At 39.3% G+C, this 16,262-nt stretch overlaps 1 protein-coding gene across 1 annotated transcript in view; it reads right to left on the bottom strand.

Annotated features, from left to right (window-relative positions):
- PCNX2 (pecanex 2) overlaps positions 1–16,262 on the bottom strand; it is a 156,482-nt gene that overhangs the window by 107,864 nt on the left and 32,356 nt on the right. The window contains exons 9-12 of the mRNA XM_086460994.1: positions 11,969–12,104; positions 8,679–8,821; positions 7,241–7,394; positions 7,111–7,143 (exon numbers count right to left, since the gene is read on the bottom strand). Of these exons, the coding sequence (XP_086317120.1) occupies positions 7,111–7,143; positions 7,241–7,394; positions 8,679–8,821; positions 11,969–12,104 (466 nt within the window). The remainder of the gene's footprint in view (positions 1–7,110; positions 7,144–7,240; positions 7,395–8,678; positions 8,822–11,968; positions 12,105–16,262) is intronic.

Raw genomic sequence — 16,262 nt, 5'->3', positions numbered from 1 at the left:
TTTGAATTTCATATTCATTCTCCTGCATGCACTACATTAAACTGGAGAGAGGGTCAGGAGTTAAACAAAATATTTTAATGACTTATACATACTAATTAATAATAAAAATGTTACAAGGCATTTTATCTTCTCCAGAGGAGACTTTCAAAAGGCACAAAAAGCAGTTAAGACTAACCCCAGCAATCATTTATGCTTTTGAAAATCTAACCTTCTAGACCTTTCAAAACACACTAACTGTAGAAGTCGTCATTTTCTGTGGAGAAAAAAAAACCTCAATCTGTATGAACCTTTCTTTTCAATAGAAATAGAAAATTATATTACTTTTATCGTAATGAGTGTTTGCTTCAGACAGCTTCACTTTTTTTTTTTTCTTTATGAAATATAAAATTAGTTTTTAATTGCATCCTGGGAAGTAAAAAAAAAAATAGCAGAGCACCTCCTAGGTGCAGTGTGAGGCATGGAGATCGACTTCTTGCACCAATACAATTCAATTTTTTTTTGTCGATTTGAACCACTTGACAGCAAATCAGTGTCCCTCCTGTCGGGGGTGACACTCAGCAGCAGTTTCCGGTCCGCCACGCAGCACTTTGAAATGATGATTCAAAGGAACTAATGTTTGGAAGGATCCTAATCTTACTCTTTAATATCCATCTCTCATATGATTGATTCACAGTAATCCTACAAAACACTGCTGCGGGGCTGTGGGCCAAGGAGAATAACAGACACTTAAAAATCTTAATAGTTCTCCTGGTAGCAAGCTTAAGGGTAAATAAGACATTTTAAATGCTGGGGGGGGTCAAAAGATTCCTTGGGTGTGAAAAGCCAGGAGCAAAGTGACAAGGATGCAAGTCTGCCTTGCTTAAAGCTGCTGTGAAACTGTTCTTATTTGTAAAGTGTAATTTAAGTGAGTATAAAAGATAACTTCTTTTTTTGAGTCTACTTACTGATTTGAAACAGTGTCCCTATTTGTTTGGCTGTCAGCCAAGCTCATATATTCACATTGCTATTAACTGATCTGTACTCTCTTTTCGGATCAATCAGTTAACAAGGTCGCAGATTGCAGGGAACTAGTGGGCTTATATTGCACCTCACATCCATGGAATATAAATCAAGTCACACTGATGCATCGTAGCTATTTTATCAGTTTCTATTTTACTAATGCCTTTTTTTTTTTTAAAGTAGGACACATGTCCATGAAAAAAACTCAAAGGAGAGTTAGAAAGATAAAAAACTGACTTTTAAAAAAAAAATTATTAAAATATTACTTTCTGGCTGTTTTAAACGTCAGTTCATTTATCTTAAACACAAGCTGTGCCTTAGGAAAAGAAACGAGTAAATATTGCATCTAAACAATTGCTTAATGATTTACATCCTGATGTACACTCCAGACCAAAGTCTATTTTATGGTGATGTTACATTCTTGTCTTCTCTCTTGAATTACAGAACTCAGGTTGTATCTTTGCATGGCAATTATTTGAAGACAGTTGCATAAGACAGAGTTGATGACTAGAAGTCCAGAGGTTTAGCTCCACACACCTTTCAGTTCCAAGCAGAACACTGACATGCTCAATTAGGTTTACAGTGTATATTTAACTCTTATTTCTAAAGTAGTTCACAGTGTGCTGGGTGAAGAACTGGCTGAAGGGCAGAGCTCAAAGGGTTGTAGTGATCATGGCTACGACTGGCAGGTGACCAGTCACCAGCAGTGTTCCTCAGGGCTCAACTCTAAGGCCAGTTCTGTATATTGATATATCAACTATCTGGATGCAGGACTTGAATGCACCATTAGCAAAGGTGGCTGATGATACCAAACTGGGAGATACTGTTGACTCTCTTGAGGGACAGGTGGCCTTGCAGAGGGATCTAGATAGATTGGAGCACTAGGCAATGATTAATGGGATGAAATTTAACAAGTCACAATGCCAGATTCTGCACCTAGGATGGAGTAACACTGGGCTCAAGTACAAATGGGGAGAGGAGTGGCTGGAGAGCAGGCCTGCAGAAAGGAATCTGGGGGTGCTGGTCAGCAGCAGGTTCAATATGAGTCAGCATTGTGTCCTGGAAGCCGAGAGGGCAACACGCACCCTGGGGTGCATCGAACATGGCATAAACAGACAGTCAGAAGAGGTGATTATCCTGCTGTATTCAGCATCGGTGCTGCCTACCTGCAGTACCGTCTGCAGTTCTGGGCACCACAATTTAAGAAGGACATGAAGGTCCTTGAATGAATCCAGAGGGGAGCAACAAAGCTGGTGGAAGGACTGGAAGAAATGTCCTATGAGGAGCGGCTAAGGACTTCAGGCTTGACTAGTTTGAAGCAAAGGAGGCTGAGGGGTGACTTCATTGCTCTCTACAGCTTCCTGAGGCGGGGAAGTGGAGAGGGAGGTGCTGAGCTCTTCTCCCTGGTATCCAGTGATAAGACGCATGGGAATGGTTCAAAGCTGCGCCAGGGAAGGTTTAGACTGGACATTAGGAAGCATTTCTTTACTGAGAGGGTGGTCAAACACCAGAACAGGCTTCCTAGAGAGGTGGTCAGTGCTCCAAGCCTGTCAGTGTTTCAGAGGCATTTGGACAACGCCCTTAACAATATGCTTTAACTTTTGGTCAGCCCTGAAGTGGTCGGGCAGTTGGATGAGATGATCATTGTAGGTTCCTTCCAACTGATTTAGTCTATTCTATTCTACTCTAAATAAATCAGTTTTACCATGCTAGCAACAGTAATGTCAGTTAGGACTGAGGAAGCAGCTTTCAAAGGCTGTCTGAGCAGCCTGCAAAATGTGAGAAAATACTATCTTCCTTATTTTCCAGGTGGTAGTGGTGAATGATACAGAATCCTGGAAAGGAAATCTCGCCTACAATTGGATCAACAGGAGCAAAGCAGTGCAGCAGCAATGCATTTGGAAGGACACTGGCTGCACAGCTGTCACACCACTTGGGGTACGCTCAAGCTGAATGAGCTTCGCAGAGCACAACAAATACTCCAGTTCCCACATCTGGGGAACAGGCAACACAAGAAAGAGGAATTGCTGTGAGCGTTAGTGATGTATTTCACTGTCATTTACACCCTTTGCGTGAGGTGGATTATTGGGGACAGGATGGGTGGGAGACCCACAGCAGACATCTTCTAGGAGAAAGATCACTGGGACAGTTGCATCACCTCCTGAAAGTCACAATCACGGGATGGACGTTACATTTTCTTTTTTCAAGGTTTTATAAACAAACAAACAAACAAAGAGCCAAAGCCTTCTTGTGCCTGCCACTGACAGACCAAGCTAGGCAGCCATTCACCAAAATGGGCATGTGGCAATGTAACACAAGGTATTTTTAGATATTAAGGGTTCATTTTGTTCTACTAGACAAACTCATGAAATTTTGACATGTAAAACCGATTTCATCTTAGTGAAACTACTCCACTCTGCATTCTCCTTCAGAAGAATTTAAGTAATGAAGTAGGATACCTTTTATATTTTACATGTCATTTGTTGAACAATCTTTTTTTTCCTCTGCTAATAAAAATTTTAGTGAAAACTCTTCCATTTCTTAAGTTTGCCAAAAAACGCCAATAACTTTTTCAGGTCCGTGTTTCTCATTAATATGTTTTAGAAACATATTCACATCCTACAAACACAGCACTGGTGCATCTTGTATTTAGATAAAAATATTAAGATTTTTCAAATGAGATAGAATAATTTCATAAACACTTCCATTTAGTAAAATAGCACTTTTGACTGTAAAGCATTCTGATGAGGAAATTTCTGAAAGATCTAATGATTTTTTTTGTTTATGGGTGCACACATGCAAGAGGAAAAAGACAGAAGCCTTTATATAAAAAGAAAAGCATGTGTGCTCAGTTTTACAGAACAGCTTACAGGGACAAATTAAAAATACTTTCAAGTGCCTTATGGGATTTATGAAACTGCCTATGCAGCTACCCAACTGAGTTAGCTATCTGCTTTGGCAGGTAATGGAACTAAGACAATGAAGTTATGCAAGTGATTCTGTAAATCTTATTAAGAGCATGACTGCAATCTTTCAAAGCTCAAACGCCTTTGCAAACCTGAGCTAGATCCTGACCTATACAGATGCCTTATGTGGGACTTCAAGACAAGCTCTCATGATCCTTCTATATAGCTATTTACCACAGACATGGCCTTTGTTGCCCAACTCGCTGCTGCCTCTAACTAATATCAAGAAACTCCGCAGTCAAAGCCACCTGTCTAAAACCTTGAAATGCACACAACAAGGATCTCTTTGATCTCTGAATTTAATACCCTGCAGTCACTGGCACCTCCCTTATATTCTGCTGTTAATAAACTGACACAACTCACACTTGGGATGGACTTTATTATTCTTCTCCCCATCACTTCTGTGAGGAGGCTGTTCCCAAATTTCACTATCCCAGAACCACATAACCCTGTGTGAAGAGCAACTAAAGGCCATCAGCTCCCAACAGAGCAGAGCTAGAAAGGCTAAAGCACAGGCTGACAGAAAAATTAGGCTCTCGTTTTGCAGCAGGCAACAGCACTAAACCTGCAGCTACAATAAACGCCAGTAGCCAGCGTTAGCTGTAGAACATGGAAGTTCCAACTTAAACACCAAAGCTAATCAAAACAGAACTATTATCACAATTCAATGAGTAAAAATGATTATAAAACTCAAAACATTTGCCGAGTTAGATAGGTTTTTCTCTGTATACTGAAACTCATCCCTTACCACAGTGACAGTATACAGACAATATACAGTATTCAACTCTGAGACCCTAGTTGTCACAGCATGGTACGGGGGCAACAAGTTATCTTATCTCCAATAGAATTGTATCAGACTACCAGACTTTATAGGCTTTAGTCAGTTAGCTCTTCCTCAACACCAGGAAGTGAATACACTAGTGCTCGGAAGCAGTTCAGAACAAAAGCTTATGCATCTCTAGGCACTGTGTTTTCACATTCACTGGATGGTATTTTAAAGCAGAGTCTTTCAAAATGGTACAGGATACAAACAAATGACAAAGTCACATCAAAGAATAACAAAGTCTCAATGTGACAGATAGGGAAGAAGTCTAGAACGTCCTTGGCAGGCATGGATAACATAAGGCATTAGTGGCTACTTGTGGATCCAAGAATAGAAATTAATTCGGTGTGCAAATCTGTGCTTTGTGATGGTTTGTTTCACACTGAAAAAAATCACATCTGCATTTTCATTCATGGACATGGTTCTGATCATTCTTTAATCCCTCTGCTGTTCTGCATCCTTACATTAACATCAAGAGATTTTATTCTCTTTAATTTTAATGTAGTCACATGAATTATGAAACAGTACACGGAGTATCTTTTCCCACCTTCTTGTTGTCTTATTTTTGTGGTGCTTACTAGCTCAAGCAAGCCTTTACAAATATCTATTGTGTTAAAAAGATACAATGTCAAAATAGCTAATCTTCTATTTTAACTTGATCTATAATGCCTCCTACTTTTAAAACCCTCTGTGGAAAAACAGTCTAAATTTTATTTCCATTGGAGTTCATATGGTGCACCAAAAAGCTTTCAAGAAAACATCCCTGATAAAGTTTTAGGAAAGCATATGGAAGATGGGAATACACCTATTGTTTCTTTGCTACACAGCTGCATGACTTAGAGAATGCAATACCACAAATAACATTTGTAACAGTATTGTGGGAGTCTGAAATGCAAACCTGGATTCTGCACAAAAAAAATGTTCTGTTTAAACTTCATTAGCTACTTTGCCTTTAATACTATAAAAAAAATATCAGCTAGATAGGTTTATAATGAAGTTTTGATTAAACTGTTTGCCACCCACTTTAAACAAATGTACACATTACTAATGTCTAAGAGCAAACTATTTGATTACAGTTCACATCATTACGTCTAGACACATTCTAGTTGAACTGACAAATAATATTATTTTAGTCCCCAAAAATCCCAACTTTTCACTGACGCAGAAATATTTCTTTGATGTACTGAAAATATTACCCTACAATGTGTAAGCTGCTGTTTATTAGCCTTCCCTACTTTTTATGCAGACCGGTCTTTTCTGTGAATGCATTATAACCAACAATACTGTAAGTTCACCCCATAACACCTAAGAATCTTCTGAAATCCATCTCAGTGAAATGTGTAGCATACGCTTGTAAATAACCTCAATTTCAAGTTCAGCCTGTATTTCTAGCCTCTAAACTGACAAAAATAATTGCTCCCTGACAAAGGGAAATGATTCAGCAGACCTGCAGTTTTCAACATGCTGTTTTTGAACCCTGAGGGAAGAGAAAGGGTCCTCAAAAACATTCAAAGAGCTAAATAAGAAATGTGAGCAACTAAGCAGCCAGTGTAAAAGCAAGCAAGGGACCTTGTGACCACTGAAATGTCTTCCAAGATCAACAAACCAAAAATGCTGAGACACTGTGACAGATGTAGAGGTCAGGTTGCAGTTGTAGGATGATGGTCCTAAACCAGTTCGATAACGAGCATAGACTTGGTAAGAACTGGTTCTTTGCAAGGTGGTTGTCACCATCAGAGTTCAGTTTCTCAGACATACTCAGCAGACAAATAGCAACCAGCAAAGATCCTTGTAGCCTGCATTCACCCACAGATTTGGCCATTTCTTCAGGATATAAGCACAGAAACTGTGACCGTATTATAACAAATGAGAAAAACCTCTGCAACATCAGATTTTAAAAGAATAAATTAAAAATATCAAGCCCCAATCTCAAAAAAGAAAATAAATTTGAAGACCAGACAACCAATGGCTGAGCTGCTAAACTGTAACTTCTGCTGTTTTCAGTCACTGTTTCTAACGGAAAACAAAGAAAAAGTTTGTCTGATGCCACAGGATTGAATTTCAGCAAACTAGTCCAGATGCATTTGTTCTTACTGCATATTTTAGCTTAAAGTATTTTTCCTAATAGCAGCAATAAATTGAAATAGCTTAAAATTAATTAAACATAGTAAAGTCCTGAAGTCACAGACAACATTTGCTCATTTTCATAAATCATGTAGAACAGCAAACTACTTATACCTGTGCTTCACTGAACAGCGAACTGTTTCACAGTACACAAGTGATAATAAAGGAGAAAGACTTGTTCTACTGGCCAAGACTTACATGTATTGGTGAAGCAGGATCAGGCTGAACGCTCTAAAATCAAAACAGAAAAAAAAAGTTTGCTTACAGGATTTTGCCTTTGTAGAAGTTAGAAGAGAATTCGACAATTGGATATGAACTTGTGTCCTACCTTTAGGAGAGAATACTGGCAGCTGGCCATCACAAGACAGAACAACAGAACCCAAATATCTTTACAGAAGCCTTGATTCAGAGTCAGAAAGCCAAGAAGTGAAACAAGAACTACCAGAAGGACAGCAAATACATTCTCCTTTATATCTTCTGTCCTATGTGAATAAAAGCATTAAGAGAAGTACAAATATTAATATATTTGTTAAAGCAAGGCAGGTTCATTTGCAGCTGGTATGAAACGTCAGTGGTGGAGCTAACAATTTACAGGATCTGAGGTTTTGCCCCCAAAACTACATTTCTACGTTCAATGGTATTTTATCCCCATACTAAAGCAGTAAGATACTACGATAGCTAAAACGTGGAGTTGATTCAAATGTAGGCAAGTGTATGCTTATAAAAATAACCAAACAAACAAAACCACCACAAAAAAACCCCAACACAACACCCAAACACTTTTAAGTGAGAAAATAAGGCATTCATTTAATGACAAATATATGTCTGACAACAAAGAATTAGATGAAAGACCAAATTTGTCATCTGATGTTTTTTTCGTTTTATCTGTTCTATTAGAACATGGAAGCTAAGATAAAAAACAAGGTTAATATTCAGGCTATAACAAAAGAGTTTATCAGCAGATGCTTTCCATGCAATTGAAACAGAGATAAGACACCACAGATAAGTAAGTATCTGCTCTGGACCTAAGCTCCCTAATTACAGCACGTAAAACTGCCATCTGAAATTTCTGCTGTGGAGCCCATATTAACATATATATGGCATAGCGCCCACTCAAAAGCAAAGATAGAAGAGCCAGCAACCATTAAGTATGTAGGCTAAAATGTTTGAAGGTCCTAGTAGTCTGGCAGATTACCATGTGAGGTCTAACAGCAAACGGTGCTGCCTGAGGAGCAGATGCCAAATGAAAATGAGGGACTAAAAAAAGGAGACATGCTAAGACAAGAAATTTTCCCTAAATAAACCAACCTGTAGTGGAACAGAGGAAGCAGCTGAAAGATCTCCTGAATATCACTCTATATTTTTTTATTTTTTTTATTTTTTTTATTTTTTTTAAGATTAGAGTACTTGGTTTCCAATACCCTGGGACCATTTCACTTCCATATTTTTGCACAAAACCCTGATTTTTTTCCATCAGAAAGCTCAGAACCAATGAATCCAACAGCTGAGAGTCAAATTAAAGGCCCGGTACTCACTTGAATGAAAGCCTCTTCTTGAAGACAAAATGTAGCGACCACCACCAAAACCAACTCTAAGAAAAATGTTTTCTTCAACTTAAAGCAAACAAGCATCTATCTACTCAACCTGAATATAAGACACTAATACAATTGTCACTTTTTCCTTCTCTAGTGGTCTGCATTGCTCTATGGACGTGTGGAGCCACCCACTCTAACACTACATAGAGTTGCATTAAGAAAAAAGCTTACCTGTCCAACAATGCCAACAAGGTAAGGCGATCATACCAGACTTTAATCCATCTTCCAGGGAATATAATAAATCTGTAAAACTGCCTGTTCAGTTTCCATTGTGCTGAAGAACATGAAGAATCCTCAGGGTCCTGGCTAGGTTGCTTTAAAAACAAACAAACCAGAAATACACAAAACTCTTTCACATTGACATATGGCTGCCAGCAAAACAGGTGTTTAAAAGGCCAAATTCACATGGAGTTTCAGATAATTTTTTTCCCCAAAAAGGGATAGTAGGAGCATATTTATTTTCTCCATTTTAAATTAGAAATAAAAATATCACACAGCTTAATTATTGCAGATGGACAGAAGCTATACCAATTATGGACTTCAAGAGTGATAATATGCTTCAAACATAAATACTAAATATTAAAAAAATATATATATATTTTTGTGCCAATCAACTGCTTGCCTAAAGTTGCTTTTTGAAGATTTTTCAACATGTCATGCTAATTACAACACAACACATAACAAATCCTTGGGTTTAATCAAAAAAAAACCCAAGTAGGCTTTAAGGCCTAGAGGGATGACTTATCAACTCTCCTTCCAGAACACAGCTTTGTTTATCTTTCCTGAGATGCTTCTAATACCACATCAAGTGTGCATCCTCAAGAACAGCAAGAGGAGAAAAAAAAAATTGCAAACAAGCAAAAACAGCATAAAAATCACTAGTTTAAGAGTCTCTAATCTTACCATCACAATCATAAATTCATCCTTCTGAATATTGCTTTTGTCAGATTCTAAGGCCTTTTCTTCTTGTCTGTTTGAACTACAGCATTTCAGATCTCCAACTCTATACCTGCACTGCTTCACTAACACTTGTGGGGAGGGAGGCTTATCTACAGACCATCAGCCAAGCCTGCAAAGCTAGACAACAGAACAACAACAAAAAAACCTCTGCAAAGTAGTGATTTCTTTCCAAGGTACACAATAATTGATTTGAGGGGGATCACTTTCTTTCAAGAAGAATTTGAGATTTCCAATCACTGCAAGGTCTAGTGGTTTTCAACCTCCTTCTAGCCCCCCTCCCCTTCTTAAAGATAATTAAACAACATTAGATAACAAATATACCTATTATGGAACTCTAGGCAATATTTACATTTAATTATTTGTGTAAGATTAACTTTGCTACTCAGAGAAGGGGATTTCTGTCTGAAGTAACTGATCATCTCCTTGAATTGCAACTGTGAGCAAAATGCAGTTTTTTAAACAACACATCCACCTGCATAAAGGAATTGTAAAATATTCTCTCAGATTATTGGAATAATTTTTAATCTTCACCTTCCAGGAAAAGGAATTTTACACATAATTTACATGTGATTTAATGTATTGCTGCATGTCATCTGGGAACCAACTCATTGATATCCTCAGTCTGCTGACAAACGTGAGGTAAAACAGGCTAGCTTAATCTTCAGAGAAAGAAATTCAAGTTTACGCATTTTATCTCATGCCTCAAATTGACTAAAAGTGTACAGCCACACAGTGCTAGGTAGTTCAGCCGCTATCAGCACAGAACAGTAATTCACTCATGTTTCTGAGCGTTCAGACATGTAAGGGGATGCCAGGCTGTTAAGCATTCTTTCATTTACTAACAATTCCAAGCAATTTAAAATCTGTTAGACTGACTGCAATCCTTTCACCACGCCGATTTTAAAATCTAGTAGTAGTTTAGGTACTCCAAATTTTAATATTTCTATTACCACTTTAAATAAATAACTTTAATTATGGATTTGGGGGGTATTTAAAGAAAAAATATATTTTAAAATATTACAGTTATTAATACCGGCACAGTTTGCTTCTCTTGGGTCCTACTTCCCAACAGAAAGTAACATGAAAGTCAACCAACTACAATCATTAACTTCACTCATCTAATCTAAATTGCATACTATAACTACATAAAAAAATCAAAATGGTAGCAGAGTCCATTAAAAACACCTGAGGATCTGATTGTTCAGTCCTCAGTACAGCTTAACATGTATTTAACTAGTGCACAAGTGAACATTTTGGTTCCTTCTGAGGAACTGCAGCGTTTGGATGAAGTCCATTACACAAGGACTGCAGTACTTGGGCTGGAGTCAGATTTTGGAGCTGCGTTTGGTAAACTTTCTGACTAGCCCTGAGTAAGCCACTAGTCTAACTGTGCCTCCTATCAAAAAATGGCTTAGAAAAATTCACTTCATAAATTTATATGATGTCAGCGACAGTCTGAAACCCTAGCTTCACTGAAATCAATGACAAAACTTTTCCTGACTTACATCAGCTCAGAATTTCATGTTTTATTAAACGAAAATTCAGAAACCAGGAAGTTCTGAAATTATTGCCAGGCCTTGTAACAAGCTTGCTGTGTGACCTTGAGCAAGACATCTTACTTCTTAATGGTGCAGTTTTTCCACAAGAGGAAAAAAAAAATAAACCACAAATGATAATTGTTCTAATTTATAGGCAGTTTACAAGATTTATAAATAGCTAGAAAACACCTGAGCTTTTAGATGAAAGTCTCTGTCCAAATCCGAAATACAAAATTCAGGACAATTTCCTGATTTTTAATTTAAAATAGTTCCTTTATATAAGTTGCTTCTAGCTTTAAGTTCCTGTGCAAAATCTAAGATGAAAGATAATTAGTTGGCATTTTAAGGTTATTCAGAAATATCAAACTAGAATCTGCCATCGAAGAAAAGAGGTTAAAGTTATTATAAAATGAACTGTAAAAACAAACCACAGCTTTAAGCCATTGGTCACAGACCCCAAACACTAAATTTCAAGTATGTCCACATACTACCATACAAACTGAACTTGGGGCCATTTTCTTTTACCAGCTGCATTGAGGAGGTGGCTTTGACACTCCACAACAGACATCCAGAAGTCTGGTTGCCCGATTCAGAAAAGTGAAACCAGACATGGCGCTTTAGGATAGTAATGAATCTGGAATAAACACTTCATACTATTAAAATCTGGTGGTGTGTCTAAAATCGTAACAGCTGTGTCCTCTTTCTTTCAAATAAAATAAGACTGAAGACAGAAGATCGACTTTGTAGGTGATGGAGTCTTTAAGTACTCCCCTAGGACACTACTCAGTGTCAGTAGAAAGCAGCTGAATTGCATCCATCACCATAAAATACATCTTCTCCCATATGATCAATACCAGGCAAAGTAGTCTAGAAAATCAACAAAACTGTCTCAGGAACAAGCCGGCAACATCTGTTTATACGGCAGTTTATCAAAATGCTAGAAACTGAGATACTACAATGTACCCGTGGGCTTTCTGAAAGGGTCCTTCGTGCCACCATCAGTAGGAGCTGCTGCTGAAGCGCGCTCGCTGCTTGATCCCCGGAAGACGGTTCTTGGCTCTCTGAAGTGGTAGTACTAGAAGAGCTGAACTGTATTTCCCTGTGCATGAGGGGAGAAAGGAAAGAGACTGTTTTAAGAAGCAGTATTTTCCTAGTATTTCTGAAATATTACAGGAGGAAGCCTGTAAATGTATTACTGGTTGGCTCACAGGACATGGAGGCTTCTACCTCCATACCTGAAATCTAGCCCAGACCCACAAAGCAGTTAAACCCCAAATTTAGATTCATATGGTCTACTACAACCACCACAGAGAAACAGATACTTTTGTATCATAATTTTTGTCACCCTGAGATGAAAACTTACGATGAATCACACTTCAGAAGTGCCTTTTTCTGTCCACTAACAATAATTCAGGTCAAGAGCTGCATATCTACAGAGCAAAACTGCAGAGTGGCTACTGCAGAGATCCTGGATTAGCCTTCAAACAAGCTCACTTAGGTACCAAGCTAGTCTGGCCTCACCTGCACTGAATTTGGTGAGTACTAATTCACCCTACTGAGAATTCAGGCTACAAGAACTTCCTTCTGCCCTAGCAAGATGACAACATACATGAGCTAATTCACATAACGCTAGCTCAGATATTGCCTGTTCTGAGCGTAAACTCACCCCGGGAGGGCCCTGAGCAAGATGCTTGCCCCGCCGTGTTTACTGCTTTACGTTGTAGACACAGCACTTAAAAGTTTACTTGAGGAAATCTTCTGCACTTACAGCAGTGATATCTGTTGGGTTGCAGAAATGGTGTGCTACCATGACATGACTCACCGGGTCTCAGCAAGAACTATATTGAAATGAAATAATTGTTACTTGGGGAAAAGCACTATTTTGAATACTTCTTGCTTATTCTCTTCCAAATGGGAATACATCAGGCGCCCTGCTTTGAGCTCATTACCCACTGCCTCTGGATGCCTGCCGTGGGCTCTTACTACTTTCGTATCTGCATGAGATGAAAGCACCTCAGTGCTCATGCAAGGTAGTCAATACCTATTGTTTCTATTTTCCATAAAGAGGCAGGAAGAAACTAGAGCAATCTGCCTACAGTCAGCCAGGAAGCCTGTGGCAGGGCAAAGAATAAAACTCTTATCTTGCATACCCTACGCTTGCCCCCAAGCCACCTTATTAATTTTAGTTAACCTTCCATGCCTTTAAGCGCCAATTCCCAAAGCCTGTCATGTAACCCTTGTCAAGCTCAACAAAAGGGGCTTTAAAATTGGGGCTGTCCTGAACATAACCAGCTGTTAACTTAAGCTGCAGCTGCTAGCACTGTGCTGGGATAAGGTTCAACGCCTGGATAACTTAGAAGCAGCGCTGAAGAGTCACACTGACAGCCTGAAATACGCACACTCCCTCCTTCTCCCTCCAGGGCTTGCTAGGTCTACCTAAACAAACAGGAACACCAGCAGCCTCAGGATGTCACCAGAGGACCCATCCTGCCTCTGGTCCGTGTTTAGTTTTTTCTAGGTAGTTTAGTTTTTTCAAAGCCTTGATTGCTATCAGGCTTGGATCCCAGACCTGATATTCACCATCTGCCACTCCAGCAGAGCTATCAGCTGAGCAGAAACGAGAGTGCCCCATGTTCCTGACCATAACGGCTTCCCCTGCACTCCCCACTCCTCCTGCTACAGGCAGAAGCATGATCTGCTCCAGAGAGTCAGGGCAGCTGTCATGTTCCCTTTGGACAGTACATGGAAACGAGGACTTCGTCCAATATAACCTATTTGATGTCCCAGCCATAAAGTAACCTTCGTGTAAGAACATATGTCCTTTGTGGGTCTTGTTTAGCACCTTGTCAGCAGCAAATAACAAAAGACACAGAAGGGATGGGAACAGATCTAAGATCCTGGATCTCAATCAACACATTTAGGCATGCAGAAAGGGGAGGAAGGCTGGAGGCATGCTTCCCAGGAGGAAGATTCCCACAGATAAGGACTACAGAGGACAGTCATGCCTTTTGCATATTCTGAAGTGCCCTACTCAAGGGCACCACTGTCCAGCTTCAAGGAAGGCAATGGATATTTTTGTTGTTGCTGTTTCCCCAGCATGTGCTGTCCAGTTCCTTGCCACTGTGGGTGCAGCCCTGGGACTCCCTGTTCACAGCTGGAAAAAGACAAGCACAGCCCAGTGTATGCAGGAACACTACCCTGCCCAAAAAGTGACCCAGCAAAACAGCAGGGGAATAGAACAGTGGCTTCTCCTGTCTTCCTAAATGAAGAGTTAATCTCCAATAACTTTCTGCATCTGTAGCTGTCTTTCTACAGAAGCCAAGTGGAGTCAAGAGTATTCCTCAACTGGACCATGTCTTTTATCCCATGTTTACCAAGAATGGAAATGGCAGAAGGACGGATAGATAGGCCAAGATATTCCCCTGGTACTCTGCTCTATCAGTTCTCAGAAATCAAAATTCTTTTACTCGTAAGACTTCTTCCAAGAATAAACTTAAGAGAACAAGTCATCTCCCACCAGACTTGAAGATAACTGAAAAGGCAAGAGAGACAACAGTCTGTTTTCTATTTACAGAAAAAATTCATAGCTCCACCTATCAGCAACCGGCAGAAGAGTCTGCAAGCAGCTGGGACACTAACTGTGGGAAAAAGTCGAAAATCTCACAGACCTGAAAAGGCAATTAGGGCAGAGAAGTTGAGAAGGCAGAGCTAGTAAAGCAACAATTCGAAAACCAGAAGCCATCATCTGGCCTTCATCTGCCTCCTATGCCTTTTATTCATCAGCCTCATCTCTCTGTATCTTCTTACTCTTTCCTCATCTTCTGTTCCCCTCAGCTCCTGTTGGCTGTTTTTTTCTTCCTTATCCTTATTTTCCACACAACCTCCTTCTGATGTTCACTTGTTCCCCCTGTGATGTTGAATCGCTTGTACAGCTACTCAGAAGCCATATGTCTCATCTGATGACACCGTTACCACGCTGACAGCAAATACCAGTAAGAAATGCGAAGGTGGTGTTTGTGTTTTTGTAAACCTATAAACTAGATTCCATAAATTTATTACCATATATAAATAGGAGTAAACACTCTCTAATCATAAAATCATTATAACAGAGCTGATCACAGTATAGCATGGAATCTTGCTAAATGGAAAATCTGCTCATTTGCAGAATCAAATTAACGTTATCAAGATATACTACAGTAAACCACACTGCTAATGTAAGCAAAGGTATAATTGCACTGAATTTTGAATAATAAATTATTAACTAAAAATATCTTTGATAAACAGACAACCTGTGCAGATGAAATGCAAAAGATACATAGCACCCTCTACCGATAACTGGTTATAACATCAGGAATTTTTTTCTGGCTCATAATTCAGATTTGTAAGAACACTGACTAAACATAAGCTAGTTGAGCAATCATACAACACTGATAACACTAGAAAAATCTTCCTTCTCCCTCTCAGATTAGTCTGTGACAGTTGCCTTATACCACTTTTACCACTGACAATTTGGCCCAAGCCATTCAAATATAACGCAGTCTAAGTCATCCCCTTTGTTAAGGATTAGCTAGCCTTGAGTCTGCAGACCTCTCAAGGTAATATCATTATACAGGCACGCCACAAAGAATTACCCAACATAAAGTTGTTTTGCAGGTCTTGGCTAAATTTCATTTTAATTTGCATATAGGAGAAAAGACAAGGAACCTTGCAACCAATGTCACAACAGTCACAATAAAGCACTTTCCTCTCGGTCCTCATGTGCTTAAAACCAGAAAGATCTGATTGGACTGCTGCAGGCAGCTGTCTGGGTCAGTACTAAGCTTAATAGTGTGTAACAAATATCCACAGCAATAATAAATTATACAGCTGAAAGCTATTTGTAAAACTCACTAAAACACTAAGTTTAAGTCAAAGCAGCTATGGCTGTGACATCTGAAGAGCCAAAGTGAAGCTCAGAGTGGGGAATCTCCCCTTCTGCACATCCAACAAGCAATCACTTCTGAGGTACTGGCCGAGGTGAAAAGTACTTGCCGAACTGGGACCTGAGCGATCCAGTTGTACAAGAGCCCCAGCTAGTGCTAACGACATAGCGAGAAGTCCAAATGCCCTTAATTTTCTGTCCTTTCAAAAAAAGTCAGTTTGTGCTACAAACTTAAGTGACTGAAATGACATTGAAAGTATTGGATCAACAGCAGCCCATAGGTCACCGATGGTGCCTTCCTACCACCACCTCAGCAGCTTTGCTCCTTCTCGCCTA

Source organism: Leptosomus discolor, chromosome 2 (genome assembly GCF_034619465.1).
Source record: "Leptosomus discolor isolate bLepDis1 chromosome 2, bLepDis1.hap2, whole genome shotgun sequence".
Lineage (NCBI taxonomy): Eukaryota > Metazoa > Chordata > Aves > Leptosomiformes > Leptosomidae > Leptosomus > Leptosomus discolor.
Note: the sequence above shows the minus strand (reverse complement) of the source record. Positions and strands in the feature narration are given on the sequence as shown.